This window comes from Pungitius pungitius, chromosome 1 (assembly GCF_949316345.1).
Source record: "Pungitius pungitius chromosome 1, fPunPun2.1, whole genome shotgun sequence".
NCBI classification, from domain to species: domain Eukaryota; kingdom Metazoa; phylum Chordata; class Actinopteri; order Perciformes; family Gasterosteidae; genus Pungitius; species Pungitius pungitius.
The window spans coordinates 26,650,112-26,665,841 of record NC_084900.1 but is presented as its reverse complement, the minus strand read 5'-3'; the positions used below and the strand labels follow the sequence as shown (position 1 = coordinate 26,665,841).

The 15,730-nt window shown below is 42.5% G+C and overlaps 2 protein-coding genes across 2 annotated transcripts in view; both read left to right on the top strand.

Moving 5' to 3' along the window:
• espn (espin) overlaps positions 1 to 15,730 on the top strand; it is a 30,878-nt gene extending 15,148 nt beyond the window's left edge. Inside the window, exons 9-14 of the mRNA XM_062563902.1 lie at positions 28 to 277; positions 3,658 to 3,803; positions 4,171 to 4,539; positions 11,657 to 11,736; positions 12,364 to 12,384; positions 13,709 to 15,730. Coding sequence (XP_062419886.1) covers positions 28 to 277; positions 3,658 to 3,803; positions 4,171 to 4,539; positions 11,657 to 11,736; positions 12,364 to 12,384; positions 13,709 to 13,853 — 1,011 coding nt within the window. The 3' untranslated portion in view covers positions 13,854 to 15,730. The remainder of the gene's footprint in view (positions 1 to 27; positions 278 to 3,657; positions 3,804 to 4,170; positions 4,540 to 11,656; positions 11,737 to 12,363; positions 12,385 to 13,708) is intronic.
• On the top strand, positions 5,177 to 10,962 carry LOC134132272 (espin-like protein). The gene has a single exon (XM_062563912.1). The coding sequence runs from the start codon at positions 6,299 to 6,301 to the stop codon at positions 8,360 to 8,362; it is 2,064 nt and encodes a 687-aa protein (XP_062419896.1). The 5' UTR covers positions 5,177 to 6,298; the 3' UTR covers positions 8,363 to 10,962.

The window sequence follows — 15,730 nt, the reverse complement described above, 5'->3', positions numbered from 1 at the left end:
TTCTGTTCAACCCTCGTCTCCGACCAGGGCTCCGTGTTACTGGAGGAGCCCACTGACAGCTCCGCCCACAGCTCCAACAACGGCACTGCGGAGGAATCGGCAGCGTCCCCACCCCCCCCTCCTCCTCTTCCGCCGCCGCCGCCTCCTCTCCCTGCAAGCAATCAGACACCGACACCACCTCCACCCCCTCCGTTGCCCCCGGAGACGGCAACCACCCAGAATTACTCTGCCAGTAGTACCTCTTCCAACCAGCGACGTCTATCTTCCTCATCAGGAAGTGAGTGTGGTTTTCCCCTCTTTCCCCATCTTTTCTGCCTTCATTTCCTGTTTTGGTCCGCTTGCACCCAACAATTGTTAAAAGTTTTTAAAATAGGATGGAGCAATACAAGAGCAATTTCTGAATAATTTATGGCAATTCACATCTTCGTACAAATATTCCTAGAAGGCAGCTTTCTGTTGGGGTCCAACTCAGTCCGAACCAAGCATCCTAAATAAAGAATTATATATTCATGATGTAGGGCTACCATTACCCGAACAACTGGTTTAGTGTTCATCCATTTCCTTAAGTGCCTTACGCTGACCTGGATGCAGCGGTCTGACAGCATGCTCTAGTCCTCATATGGAGGTAAACTGAGTCAGTCTGGCTCCAAACACAACAATTTAAGTCCCAGAATTTCACACAGCAACCTTTTAAAAAAGGATGCCAAATAAAGGATCATACAACTATCAGAATTCCTCACATGCATGCCTTTGATAGATTTAACTAAATATCAATCTACAGTCATTTGTTATATAATAAGTAACACAGTAGGAAGCAAATGAGGCCCATTGTATAAAAGAAGCTGCAGAATATAGCGCCGACTGTTGAGCCAAAAAGGTAGAAAGGTATCAGAGATCAGGCGTCAAACAGCAGTAACATGAAGAGTAACAAGACAAAACAAATCTCTTTGTGCAATATTTATACATTAGCGCTGCTAATTTACTGGACTGGCAAACAAACCCTATTCTCCTGCTAATATTGTATTTGCCCTCCATTACTCCCTTAATGTACATTTCTGTTTACATGGCCCTTCTTTCGTTTGCTCCACCTGTTTCCTCCATGAGGCTCTGTGAAGTCACGCAGAATGATGAAGAGGAAGTACAGACGGCCCACCAGTCTTTCAACAAATCTGTTCACTCATCATACAAATTTAATTTGGAGTTGACCGTAGTTTAAAATGATGATAATCCTATATTTTTTATATAAATATTAACAGCAATACAAACGGAAGAAGGAAAATTATTTTTATTTCTAACTACGTAGACAGAATGCTGACAGGAGGCTGTGAGGAGGCTCGTTATTTAAACTGGTTTAAATGGAAAGTAATTTGCAGTATAATGTGGTTTCAGCTTTGTGTCAGGTTGAAAAGCAGCTAATAGGGCCATATAGACTTGTTTTTATAAACCAGTAATAAACAGCAACGTCAATTAAGCTGTATACTATTAATTGTTCAATTGGTACCTTTTTGTTGTATTTTATCTTTACGCTTTGTTCACAAAATATTCAATTGCCTCATCCATTTATCTTCCACTTGCTGCCTAACAGGAGGATACCAATTAAATGCTCACAGCTAAAGAGCAGTGTGTCTTCACTAATGGCGACATTTGTGCTTCAGCGTTACTCTGGTAATAAACGGGCAGTTAGGTGGTCGTAAAATTAAAAGGAATCAACACGCCCAAGAGCTGGAGATGAGTTTACAGCTCAGATGCTCATTCGGACGAGGGCAATAAACCAGGTGGCGGATTGAAAAAGCTGCTGCATCACTGCGGATTGTTAGAGTTTCCATTGTTTTTACTTTATTTATTATTGGTTTATAAATAGTGGAGCAATAATGGACAGAATCTAACTTTTTATATTACAGGACACAATGCCTTCTAAGTGCTTTGCGACAGTGTAGATATTAACAGATGAAGCAGCTTGACTTTCATTTCTAAAGCAGAGCAGGAAGCCTTTTGTGCTATTTGTCAATTCTTGTCCACTTGTCGCAGCGCCGCCCTCCTTTGCATTTACTCTGGCAGACTTGTCCACACCCCTGAGCTAAAACAGAATGTAGCTAAGACACACAAACACTTAACCTTTGACTCCAAACTGCACAAATACAACTTTGCGGTCCGGTGTAACTTTTCAGACTTGAACCTCGTCTGATTGTTCATAATCAAGTGTTTCTGGAGCTCTGCAATGACATCTCGTCAGGGACAATGGGTGAAGGTAGGCTGCTTACGTTGCTCAATTTAGAAATCACACTTTATTTGGGACTGATCCAGTTACATTTAAATAAAGTTTTAGTTTAGAGTTTGGGAGCAATTATCGCACCTGGCAATAAAACTCCTTTGCATTACATGATCAGTTGACACTAAACTAACCCTTGATGTGTCTTGTTCTCTTTTGATCACAAATATTTCGAGACACATTTTGAGTGCACATTGTTCAAGGTGTGTGGGTTTTAGTCATCAGCCTCTCTCTATTTCTCTGTAGTTGTGTAATTGTACGACTGTGAAAATGATTGAAAAGTGTGTGTCAGGTTTGCTGCAGTAAGGATTGTTCTGGCATGGTGCACTAACAATCTGGGGATTGAAGGGTGACTGTGTGTGTGTGTGTGCGTGTCTGCGTGTGTCTCTGTGTCTGTGCCTACCTAACTGTATCCATCCATGTGTGCGTGTGTGGTAATTCCAGGCCGGCTTGCCAGTGGCTCGCTGTCACTTCAACTTACTGGTGATTCCTTTGGATTTCCCTCAACTGTGATGATGGGTCTTTAATAGAATACTGCTCTCTCCTCCCCGAGAGGGAGAGAGTGAGAGAGAGAGAGAGAGAGAGAGCGGGAGAGCGAGGAGGGGGTCAGGATAGCCAGACTTTGTGTCCAGCTAGACCATTGTGGTCGTCTCAACAAGGAACATTTTTACGGGAGGACTTTTTCCGTTTCCCTAATGCAGAATGAGTGATCCGTGAGAGACGAAGGATATTTAATCCATTGGAGGTTTGAATTCACTCAAACAGGTGAGGCGGCGTTTGGCAAATAAATATAGTATAAATTAGCAGGTTGTGTAAAGAAAATGTTTTTAAAAGATCGACATTTTATCTCATTCATCTGCCCTTAAACTGATAAATTCTTTCTGTAATCCTAGTTTCAATAGAAGTCGTTGCATTGTTCACTATAAGCAGATTAGGGCTCACGGAAGCCTACTTTTTTGAAAGTTAAAAGTTCAGCTACAGCTAAGCTGTGCATGTCAGGTGACCCTGAAACCGAGTGTGTCCCTCCTCTCTTTGGGCTCACTGTAGTGAAATAATTTGGAATTGCTTGCAACAGTTGCCTAACGTGTTGACTCATCCGTGGCAAACCCTCAAACTAAAAGGGTTACAAAATGCCAATCAAGGTAAAAAGATTTAAAAAGAACCTTATTAAGCTTATCCTTGAGAGACAGGCTGAGTAGACACGACACTGGCCTCCTGTGCGACGTGTTCGAGGGCAGCACGGTTCCCTGCCTGATCGGATGAAATATTTAACAATGAAATGCCACCCAACCGTTCCCCCCCCCCCTTCTTGAGTGTATCTCTCTCACGCTCTCCCTTTCTTTCTTTCTACTCGGTTTCACTTTTCTTCTCCATCCTTTTGTCCGCAGGCACAAAATCTTTCAACATGATGTCCCCCACCGGCGACAACTCCGAGCTGCTGGCAGAGATCAAAGCAGGGAAGAGCCTGAAGCCAACACCTCACAGTAAAGGCTACACCACGGTGTTCTCCAACAGCGAACCCACAGGCAACAATGTAGGTCGCGCACGATACCCCCATCCACTAGTGGACCACTCAGTAATACTTCCTCTAGGATAATATCATTGCAACACTTTAAATCAGGATTTAATGGGATGCAACGAGACAACGGGATTTACTAATGATTCTGGGGTCTTGCAGTACAGAAATGAACAGAATTTGTTCATGCCCGTGTATGAGTGTGAGTCCACGCAGTCATACATGGTATGAGTTGCACTTAAGCTACCGTTGGTAAGGGATACTCAAAGATTATGTTGGGAATCTGGAGGAAATCTTTCACACCGAATTCCTAATGTTCCTAATCCAGTTGAATATTTCTACATATGTAATGTATGGGTTGGTGTGTTTTTATTTATTTGTCCAGGAAAACACTGCGTCTCCACCAGAGACCCGCACGTCCAGCCCACCGGCCAAGCCGCCGTCCCCGGCACCGTCTCCTACTGCGTCCGTGACCTCGCCACCCGCCACCCCGAGTCCCTCCCCCAGCCCCACCGGTTCTGGATCGGCCAGGACCATGTCGACCTCTGCGAGCTACGAGCAACTGCCCTCCAATGCCGTTCTCAACGGGAACGGCGGCGGGGCAGAGTCGGGGCGGAAGATGAGCCTCGCAGACGTGGAAGCGCTCGTGCCCACTCACGACGAACAGGGAAAAGCCATCCCTGAATGGAAGAGACAGGTGATGGTGCGAAAGCTTCAGGTCAAGATGCAGGAGGAGGAGGAGCACAAGCGCAAGGTAGGCCTTCAAAATTGCAACGATCTAGAAGTTTTAATGTGTATTGGCTATCCCGTTTGTGGTGGAGTACATTTTAATTTTTTTTATCCTGATTATATGTGGCTCAGATTGAAAAATAAATAACAACACAAAGGGGATAGCCAGTGCTTGGATTTGAGTGTTGAGCAATGAGTTGTGGGAGTGTGATCTTCATACTCATGCATGTGTTTTGCTGTCTTTTCAACCACCAACCTTCATTTATCATCTTTGATTTCCTGATAGCGTGACAGTGTTCTGCCAAAACAGATGTACTTTATTATATATATTTTTTTGTATTTTTTACAATTGAATTGCCTTCACCTGCCTCACACTTATCAGACCAAAGAGAATGGCCTGCGGGTTTCATCAGCCAACTACAATATGGCTTCTAAATTTGTTTATTTGGCTTTAGAATCATGAGCCCCATTAACCAATATTTCAAGTTTGTTTTTAAAAATGTCCTAAGAAAATTTACATTAGATTTAAGCATGTTAACCTGGATAATTGTTAAGGCATGTGCAAGTTGAGCATAATTAGCATTGATAAACACCATGCCAATCCATTTGAAAGAAAACTTCATGCTCACTGGGAATAAATAAAAAAAAGGTAAAGCAGTAAACCCAAAACTGAGGAATGACTTCTGTTTAAAACATTCTGAACTTTGTTTTTGTAAACCTGATGGTAAACGGGTTGACTATAAGGTCAACGTTTCCTCACTGGGGAAATGACTAATATTACTTAATGTATGAGACACCATTGGACCTAACCAGCTCTACATGTAGTCTTCCATAGACATACTCATTTTTTTCCCTTGATTGATCTCCATGCATGTTTCTGTTTTCTTATTTACAGTCTTCATCAATAGTTACAAGACTCTTTGGGGTGCAGTGAATTGAATACTTGACCACAAGGCCCATCACGACATTAAGACACTTTGGATTCTCAGTGTGGTCTTGCTTGTGTTTGATGATGGAGGTTTGTGGCTCCAAGTCGTTACATGCTGCTTCAGTGGTGTGATGCCAAGCCCATTCACACTACAGGTTCACCAGTAATAACAACAATACTAGATGCTCTTTTCTTTCCGAGAAAGTCATGATACGTTTAAGTGGAACTCCATATCAAGTCTCTTAATCAACAACTCTGGTTGCGCTAACATGACAGTTTCAACTTTGCTGCACCTTCAACTACACCCAGTTTTGTTTTTTATCCATGTTGAGTGCTGACTAAGGTGTTGTCTATGTGACACACTAGTGCCGGCCTGCAACAATGATGTAACATTGTACTACATGTTACAACATAATAGGGGGGGGAGATAAATGAAGGATGTAATTGCAGGATGTGCGGAATATTCAGCATATGTGTAGTTAACCAACCAACCCTATAAAAACTCACAATGAGAGAGATCAGCTATATTAAAATATGTACACACACACACAAGCATACAAAAAGGACAACGCTTTCTCTGTTCTCTTTGACTCAAAATTGAAAGTCCTGTGATTGTAATGAGGCAGTGCCATTGCACCACTTAATCCATGTAAGTCATGTGTGTCGAGATGGATTTGAACTGAAGTGTGTGTTCAAACCAGGAACGTCAAGCTGAAGGAACCCCCTCCTTCCCTTTTGTTTTTGTCTTTTGGTCTATTGGCCTCTGATTTAGTTTGCGGCAAGCGGACACTACCAGCCTCAGGAGTGGCACTACTCCCATATCTACAATGCCATTTTGGGCCCATTTGGGGAACTGATGACAGAGGATGATCTAAACCTCATTGAGAAGCAAATTGAGAACCTGCAGGTCATGCACAAGGTTTCAGAAGTGGAGAAGGAGCTGGAAGAACTGGAGCGGGAGCTTCACCAGCTCCTTCCAGTTTCTGCTGCCCTCAACCAAGGGCACTTCTCAGTCAATCCAAAGCAGGTACATGGCCAAGCTGAAGATCTTCCAGCCTGGTGCAGCAAGATTTCTACCCTGCTAAAAAGTATGGCCATTCTTCTTGCCACACTGGGGGGGAAAGAGATAGACATCTTGGATCTAATATGTCCTGGATATTCTCAAGAAGAGACAAGGAGTGTCAGCACGGAGCCAGGAGCATCCGTCGGGACTGGCTGCATCGGTCGGTCTCAGTCCTTCTCAACAAGACAGGATGTAGAGAAAGAGATAAAGCAGTGTGGAGTTTCAGTGAAGAACCTGAAGGCCAATTATGAAATTCAAAATGAGCAGTCTACAGATACCTCTGCAAATAGGGTGTACAAGCGCAAAAGGTCGCTCCCCGTGGTCAGTCAGTCTAGTAATCGCCCAGAGACCATTCGTGAGGACGACGTCCATTGTTCCTCAGCTGAGGTCCCTCAGTCCCGTACTAATGGAGATTCACCATTGGCGGAAGAATCCATCTTACCACTTGTTGAAGAGCCAATTATTATTGCCTCTCATGCTCTTAAAACGTATGCGCCCTCTGAGGTAATGGCCCCAACTAACATTGAACACTTCAATCAGGTTCTTTCTACAGACCCCATTTTAAATAATGGTCAACTAACAAGAAGTTTGGAGGTTCAGACCGACCTAAGCTATGTCCAGGAATGTATTGAGATGAGGAAAGAGAGAATTGTCTTCCTTTTCCTGGAACACTGGCGGAAATACACCATCTCTGAAACTTACCAGACTAAACATGCCGGTAGCAGAGGGGGTCTCTTAGACGTGGGCTGGGGGGACTGCAACCAATTGAGTGAACAGATTGGTGGGGAAATGCAGAGCGAAGACGATAAACTCCTCCTCTTCATGAAGTCGAAGCAGGTAGTGGGGAACCTGATCGGCCACTGGAGGACAATTATGAGTCAAGTGCCCACACGTCAGATCCGCAGGCTGAGTCGTGCACAGATGATCTACTGGCCAGAGCACTTCCTGCCACACATCAGCGGCTCCCCTGTGAGATACGAAAGCCTAACCCTTGACCTCTTCATGCTTGGATACTTCCAGCTGTTGGAGATGAATATGTCTCGCGGTGAGCGCAAATTCCGCCACCTCTTGTGCTACGAGATGTTTGACCGTCTTGGCAGCCATAAATGGGAGGTCATTCGGCAGTTTCACAGGGAGGTCATGGAGGAAATTGAGACAGGGAAGCGAGACTGGGCGGATGGTTTTGAAGAAATAAAACTCAAGTACTTTGGAGACTCAAACAATGGGGGAGGTGTGATGACGGCTTCTTTGCATTCCATGTCTCCTGACATTATGCCGCAGTCGCTCCCTCCACCACCTTCTCATCCTCCCCCTCCTCCACCACCTACCCATCCTGCACCGGCCCCAACACAACCTTCCCCAGCCATCTCACAATCACATGATTCTCCACCACCATCACCTGCTGCACCAGATGCTGTTTCTGACGAGGGCCAGTGTGCAGTGCAGGGAGCCCCGCTGAGTTCACTGGGGGAGACGACTCGGGGGGATTTAAAAAGCAGCGAGCAGTTATTCATAAATGACACTGTAGTTCTGAATGGAAACATTTCAGAGCAGGACCACATGCAGAGGTTGATGACCAAAACTGAGCAACACAAGGATACAACAGAAAAAGCTGACGCACTGCAGAACGCAGCAGAAAGCAAAGGACCAGATCCAGTGAAAGATGTTCCACCTCTTTGTGTTCAAATCCCAGGGGAACCGGATGTGGATAAACCTCCACCCAGGGACAAACATAACGAAGACTCCATTAAAGTGATCTATGAGCTGAAAGAGTTCAGCAATGATGACATCATCAGATACATTGACCGAAGCTTTGCTTTCTGGAAGGAGAAGGAAGCTGAGCTTTTTGATATCTAACAAATAAGTGGACCACGGGTTCACTAAAATCTCAGTTCCCCTGTAAACCAGAGAGGAAATCCATAAAGCGCAGGATCAAACCATCAAACTAACCCAGCCACTAAACTAGCCTGCAAAGTATAGTATGCTTAGAAAGGAAACTAATCTGGTGCGTTCAGGCCATGTCACATGAGGGACTTAGCTGCTGCAGAGCAAAGGGCATTCACTTAGCTGTTTTGAATTCGCCTTTTGTATTTGCTCAAGTGGATACAAGAACGTGAAAGTGATGTTGAAAGGTACACAATTTCGTGAACCGAGACTATAATCAAATATGGTTGACTGCCATGGCACACTACTAGGAAAGTAATTAAACAAGAAAAGAGTTGCCATACAGGTTGTTCACAACATCTTTGTAATGACTTTCATAACTGGTGCAATTCTGCACACGTTGGATATCGATAAAATGGAATCGCTTCAAAATCAAACATCTGGATGGAGTAGATAAAATACTGACATTGTGATTAAAAACTAATGAATTAAGTCTTTGTAGCCAGCCAGAGGAAAACCAAGGGTTAATATTTCGTGGGACCTTTTTGTTGTTTGAAATAAAAGGGAAATAAAGGTCTATAGTGGGTTTGGAGGGGTGTCTGGTTCATTGGTGGTTCACAGATGGCCCTTAACTTTAAGCCTGACACCGTTTGCTTTTGTTAGAGATCATTTTCTCACATGTCAAACATGGGCATTAGTTCAGCTGGATGTCATTTTTCTGTAAGTCTCAAAAAAAAATATTAAAAGGAATGGTAAATGCAAGGTTTAGTTAACAGGATCTGAGCTTTTTCCTTTTTTATTCACAGCTCAAAATTGCAAAAGATGCACATAGCTGTCAGCAAGTTTCAGCATTGACTTGAGAAAGCTATTGTCAAGTAGATCAAGCATCACATTGAGAATTGTAACCATCTTTTCCTTTGGTTTTGTTACTGTTTATAATTTGCGTTCTTCCGCGAGATCTGCTCAAGCTTTCCACAACTTAAATTTGTGATCTTTTATTATTTGGTTACTATCTTCCTGATGGAAATAAAGTTTGACATTTTGTGATTACATGACTTCAGTAGTTCTACTTGTTGCGGTTCCTCAACTGAAAAACATAGATGAGTAATATGAACACAGATCCAAGCCAAGTGAATACAGTTTCAGATAATCATCTGTACCAATAAAAGAGCCATCGTCTAACACCGAATGTTCCATCCACCTCTGCGCCGTCAGCAGCAGTGAAGAACATGCTCACAGCGTCTCTTCTGATGCATCGAGATTACCTCTGAATAACCCTCTTAGCACCACCCGCTGTCATGCTACCTGTGGCTTACAGGAGCCATAAGGAGGTTAAAGTGAATCTTCATCGACTCACAGCCCAAAAGGGAAGGCAGTCAGCTGGTAAACTTAACGGCCTATACATAGATTTGGATTTATGTTCAGTATTTTTCTCCAACTGTCATTTGTTCCACTTTAAATTTACCATGCTTGCAAACGGCACAAGATCAAATATTTGAACTACATTAGTAGTCCAGACAATGGAGAGTGTTGGCAAATAAAACATAACAAAGGCGGTGAATTGGTGTTGACTTCATTGTCTAGGCAACCGTGTAGAACGGTTTTATTTATTCTAAAAGTATAGTGTACATAACTTGTAACATGTATAACTGAATAGGACTTGCAATGATAAATTCATCACCATGTCAACCAACAAGCAAATAACGAGGAGCTAATGAGCTACTCCTTTAATGCCAGCAATACAATTACACACAGTTGCCAACACATGATTTCTCAAATATTATAACAACAAAGCCCACAAATATCTAGTTCAACGTCCTTTTACATATAAAGGCCAGAGGATTTGCAGCTGATAATTGGAAATTCATAACTTTCTTTCTCAGAGTAAACTAATAACAATGTACTGTATATTGCATCTACTATTGACTGTAATGGATGCTGGCCAGGCTGTTGCAACGTATTGGCTGCACCCTCTGGCTCACACAAGTTTAGTTTTTTGGCAATAAGGAAGACATGGACCCGTCACAAGTAGTAAATCTTCTGACAGGACAGGTTTGAATTTTAAGTGGATTTGTCCTCATGTTGATCGAGTAGTGACCTCTAAAAGACATCCTGTGTTGTGTGGGCAGATGTTTCACTAATGATGTCAATGTGACAGAGTAGATGCAAGTTAAAATAATCGGACACTGCTGTGCTTAAGTTCAGGAAGTCACTGATAAAGTACCTCTACTCACACAATTTGCTTGTGGGTTGTTTACCCCAAAGAAATTACATCTTTGTAAAGTTAAATCAACAATTATTCCAGTAGCAATACAATCCATAATTAACTTTTTTTTAAATTAAAAGAAAATCTCACAATGGCACTTCCGTACTTCAAAGCAAATCAAACTCACTTTTTTCGGGGGGGATTTTTTTTTTCTTTCTTTCTTTATAATTCCCGAGGGAATCATCAATTATTTACCGGCTATCTATTCCTACCTGGGATAATGTTTGCCAGGACAAGTGAAATGCTCCAGTCAATGCAATTCACATGGGTAATCTATCCTGTCAGGTGAAGATGAGAAATCCAAGAATCCTTCTCCCCCCCCCCCCCGCCACTGCACCTCCGATTACAGCCTGAATGAAAGGATCCAGTAACCGTTTGTGTGCACCACATGCAAAAATGTCCTGTTTATTTAAAAAGCATTATTGTATTTTACAGAAATGGGAGGAGAGAGCATAGTGTGTGTTTGTGTTGTATTTGCTGTCGTAAAGGTCATAAAGGTAATTGGACAAAGGTTTGACATTTGAGAATGTGTAAACTGGAATAATAAGTTGGGCTAACATTTCATTACAGTTTTTCTATGCAGGTGTTTCCCTGCTCTCTCCAGCATGTAGAGGCTTTATGCGAGACTGCAAGCGTGAAGCACACCAATACCACCTTTGATTGAGGTTTTCAAAGCCCTTGACTTTACGTCTTAGTATTACAACCACCTTTAAACCCTAGTATCTCAGATTTCAGTGAGCAGGTTTATTGAGTGAATAACTTTGCAGAGTAAGTCCATGGAAAAGCCAATTTACTGCAACACAGATTGATGTAAGTATTTAAAAACAAAAAGAATAGTGTTTAATGACTTTGTTGTACACATGTGACTTGCATGAACTCCGAAAAAACTGTTTATTGCTTGTAACACCAATGAAATTGTGTTTTAGGTTATTTGTATTGTTTTAGTGGTTTCGGCTGTTATAGATCAAATTTTTTACTGACCGGCATCTCTGTCCCGACAGGTTGAGGAGGAGGCTGCACGCCTGGCATCCATGCCGGCCTGGAGGAGAGACATGATGAAGAAGAAAATGGACGAAGAGAGGTGAGTAACGAAGCTGTGGCTCCGCACGTCAGGTTCTCTTGTACCTTTATTCATTATATCCCAGTGGAGATTTAGCTCATTTATTCATATATATACATATACAAGCACACAGTATGCTCATGTGTTTGGGCGTCTCTCACCAAAGATAACCTTGGAAGTAAGAATAGGAATACTCACTTTGAAGTTATCACCCTTACTTTGTAGTAAATGAGCACATATTGTAACCTAATGGTTCCCCCATGTTCATACATACTGTTTTATCAATGTTGTCTCAACGCTTGAGCTCTGGAGGCTTTACACAATAATGAAATGAACCCAATTCAGGCCTGAGACAGTCACCATTACACCACTATAATGTCCCATGTAATCTAGTTAGAATGGAGCCATTAGTGCAACAGTTTTGAATGGCATGCCTTTGATCAGTTTGGATATTGCATGATTTTTCACTGTGAGATGCCCTCCTGCACAACACTATCCTACTGATGCTCTTCATTAGCAGTATTTTGTGCCCTAACTGATGCCTGTTAGCTTTAACAATTTCTGTAGTTGATGTGAAAACTCGTTGAACAACTTGTTGTTGCCATTCAAGATATTTACACCTTTCCTTCTTGTGCTTGTGTCCTCCTGATGTGACAGGGAAGAAAAAAGGTAAGAAAACCTTATTTATTGCACACAGTAATATCTACATGCCGCAGTGATCAAACATTACAGTTAAACACAGGGTTATAATAGGGATGAATACATACGTTAGAACCTAGTGGCCATATGTTCAGCAATGAACCTTTTTCCTTATTTATATAGTGGCACTCAAACTGGGACCTAGCTAAGCCTATGATTAAAATCACATGTTGTGACATAAGTGTTAACTTCCCTTTTTGTCACCTTTGGTCTGCTTTTCTCACTGACAAATTAACGGACATGTTATCATACATTAAAGTATAGAAAGCCATAAAGACACACTGAATAGTAATTTAACTCGCCCTTTGGCCAGGCTCAGCCTGCTGCCCTGAAGCGCTCCTCCGGGGGGGGCAGGGGCACGCTGCTGCCGGTGTTGTTTTTTAGGGCAGTTCACTTAGGATAGTCGACTGTTACAAATGTACTGTGTTTTGGGCTCAATCTACTGGCGCTGTAATGTTTTAAGCGTTTTCCCAATCATGCCTACCTGGGCTGAGCAGCCAATCCCATTTTATCAACAGAGTTACGAAATGTTCCGCTTCTTTGTATTTTCGGTTTTCCTTACCCTGCTGACCTCAGTGTGTAAATACACATTGGGGGCGATGGTGGCGCATGGTGCAGCGTGGTGTGCTGAATGGTGGTTCGAATCCCGGCTGCTCCATGTGCCCTGTCGAAGTGTCCCTGAGCAAGACACCCAACCCCCAATTGCTCCCCAGGCAAAATGTAAGCCATGGGTTATGATGCAATGTAAGACGCTTTGGATAAAAGCATCAGTTAAATGACATGTACTGTAATGTAGTCACATCATGTGTGAACAAGGAAGGCACAGGTGTATGTTAATAAATGATGCATTGCATTCAGGTGAGTTGGTCCCAGGCTCCTGGTGCATGCCGGCTAACTGTCATGGCTACTGTGACATAGGTAACTAAATCTGTTCCACGGCATATTTTTATGGTGAGGCTTTTTTTTCACTGGTTCCAGCCAACAACATGCGTAAATGTATGACCGTGATGGCGTTCCTGTTCCCAACAGCAGGTTTATAGTTTGGTTTTGAAGATCTAGATTGACCAGCAGGGATCCTTGAGCCCCTTGAGTAATGATGCATCATGAATAGACACATTAGAGAGTGAAACTAGAGAGCTAATTGTATCTAGGTTTGTTGTAATGCATATCATTTTTTTAATTTTTTTTTGGAACATATTCCAATTTGAACAAAACCTCCTGAGGACTTAAATTACAATTCTAACTTTTCTTTCCTTCTGGCCTTTTGTCCCCCTTTCATCGTGGATGCATCTAGAAAATCCGAGCAGCAAGCCAAACAGGTGAAAGAGATGGAGGAGAAGACGGAGCTGGAGCGAATACGGAACCTGGGTTACGACGAGACCAAGCTGGCCCCCTGGCAGCGGCAGATCATTTTGAAGAAAGGGGATATAGCCAAATAGTGAACTGGGCCGTCTCCTCCTCTGACCCCCGTCCTCACACACCGACCCCAAAGGCCTTCACTGAACACCTCCCCACCCCCGATCCTCCGCCCTGCACTGTACACTGGACAGCCGGGAGGGAGCTCGTCCTCCTCTGCACCCTGTCTCCGACCTCCAGAGACACAGGACTCGGCGTGGGCGCCGTGACTCACCAACCTCCACTGAACGTCTCACTGACACAAACTCTCCGTCTTTTAGTGCTATAACAATAGCTATGAAATGCGCTGATTCTCTTTGCTTAAGACACTTGCTATAGATGCATGGGTCCTTAAACGAATTAAACCCCTATGTAGTTTCTATACTTACTTTCCTCTAAATGAATCGCAGTCGTTTCCCATAGAAGAGTTACTCAAACAAAGAGGTTTGTGATAGATTGAAAGCGGCGTCTTGTGAGCTTGTTGCCATGGGTCAGTTCACGTACTGTACCTTTAGCCATACTCACCACTATGTGATAAATGGAAAAGTAGCTCTACTACATTTGTGTCACCTGACGGTGGCATGGACATACTCTGCAAATGCTTATTGAACCCTGAAGCAGCTAATGCGTTCTGTGTGTAGGATATATCATATCGACATCATGTTACATTCGGAGTCATGGGATTTTTCTATCAAGATCATCGAAGCGCTTTCTAGATGACTTCAGTTTACCGCCAGAGATGTAATCCTAACACTGCTCAAACTAACTCTGTGTCTTTAGATAAGTGTGCTGTCATTTGGAATATTGGTGTGTAGGATCATTTGAGTCATGTAAAGATGATGTAGCTGTGCTAATTGAATTTGAGAAAATATGACTGGAAAAATAAACCAACATCACTTTTTCTATGTGAGTTAAATATTAAGCTATTGTGGTCATGAAAGGGAGTCATTTCATGCATGTGTTAAAGTGTGTATCGAGCATGTTGTCATCTGGAAACAACAACATGTGAAGAGCAGCATCAATAGGCCTCATGCTCACACTGAATTTTTTGAAGGTAGAGAAACGCCATCAGTTTGTCCTGCGTCCTGCGTCCTGTCCCGACCTTCGGCCCCACTGACCCGGAGGATAAATCTTTGATGAGTGGATCTGTTTACAGAATACGGATTACACGCCAGAAACGGCCGAAACACTAAATGTACTGTTGATTTGATGATGTCCGCTGTGTATTCATAATCTGTGAGAGTGAGGGGTCCAGTTCCAGTAATCTGATTATAAGATGAATCAGATGTAGAAAATGTTCTGTTTTGGGCAAAAACAATGTATGTGACTGAACTGACAATAGGTTAATGTTAAAGGTAATTTTGTTCATGATTTCTAAACTGCTCCTTCCAGTTCAAATATTCCTTGGATTCAGACATTTGTTGGGGTTATGTTTGTGAATTTGGGGTTAAATATTGAAATGGTGGAAAGCTGGTTTGAATTTCTTTGAAACGTTTATGAATCTGTGACCAGAGTAACTGAAGCTCACAGTCCTGTTGAATGTCTCTTTGCTAAGCGTGACACACAAATGTTCCCACACAATGTAAAATACGCTCTGTTACATTTATGTTGGATGTAGATTTTTGCATCAAGCGTACACATCACGTCTTCAAACATGGTCCTGGTTGGGGAATCATTTGGAAATATTTAAATCCACTTTCATTGGATGCCATATGATGTTGAAAATAAAAATGATGTAAACATCATTGCCATTTGATTTTCTATATATTTAAACTCTATATAGTGACCCTCTAAGATCTTGGTTGTTTCATTATTTCTAGAATGCAATATATAACAAGTCTCAGCCTTGCTTGAATAGAATGTTGGCTAATCGTGTATAATTATATTTTCAGAAATGACCAGAATAAATCTTTAATCACCA

Coding starts and splice junctions, on each gene's coding strand:
- LOC134132272 (XM_062563912.1), top strand. CDS start 6,299: ATGACAGAGGATGATCTAAACCTCATTGAGAAGCAAATTGAGAACCTG.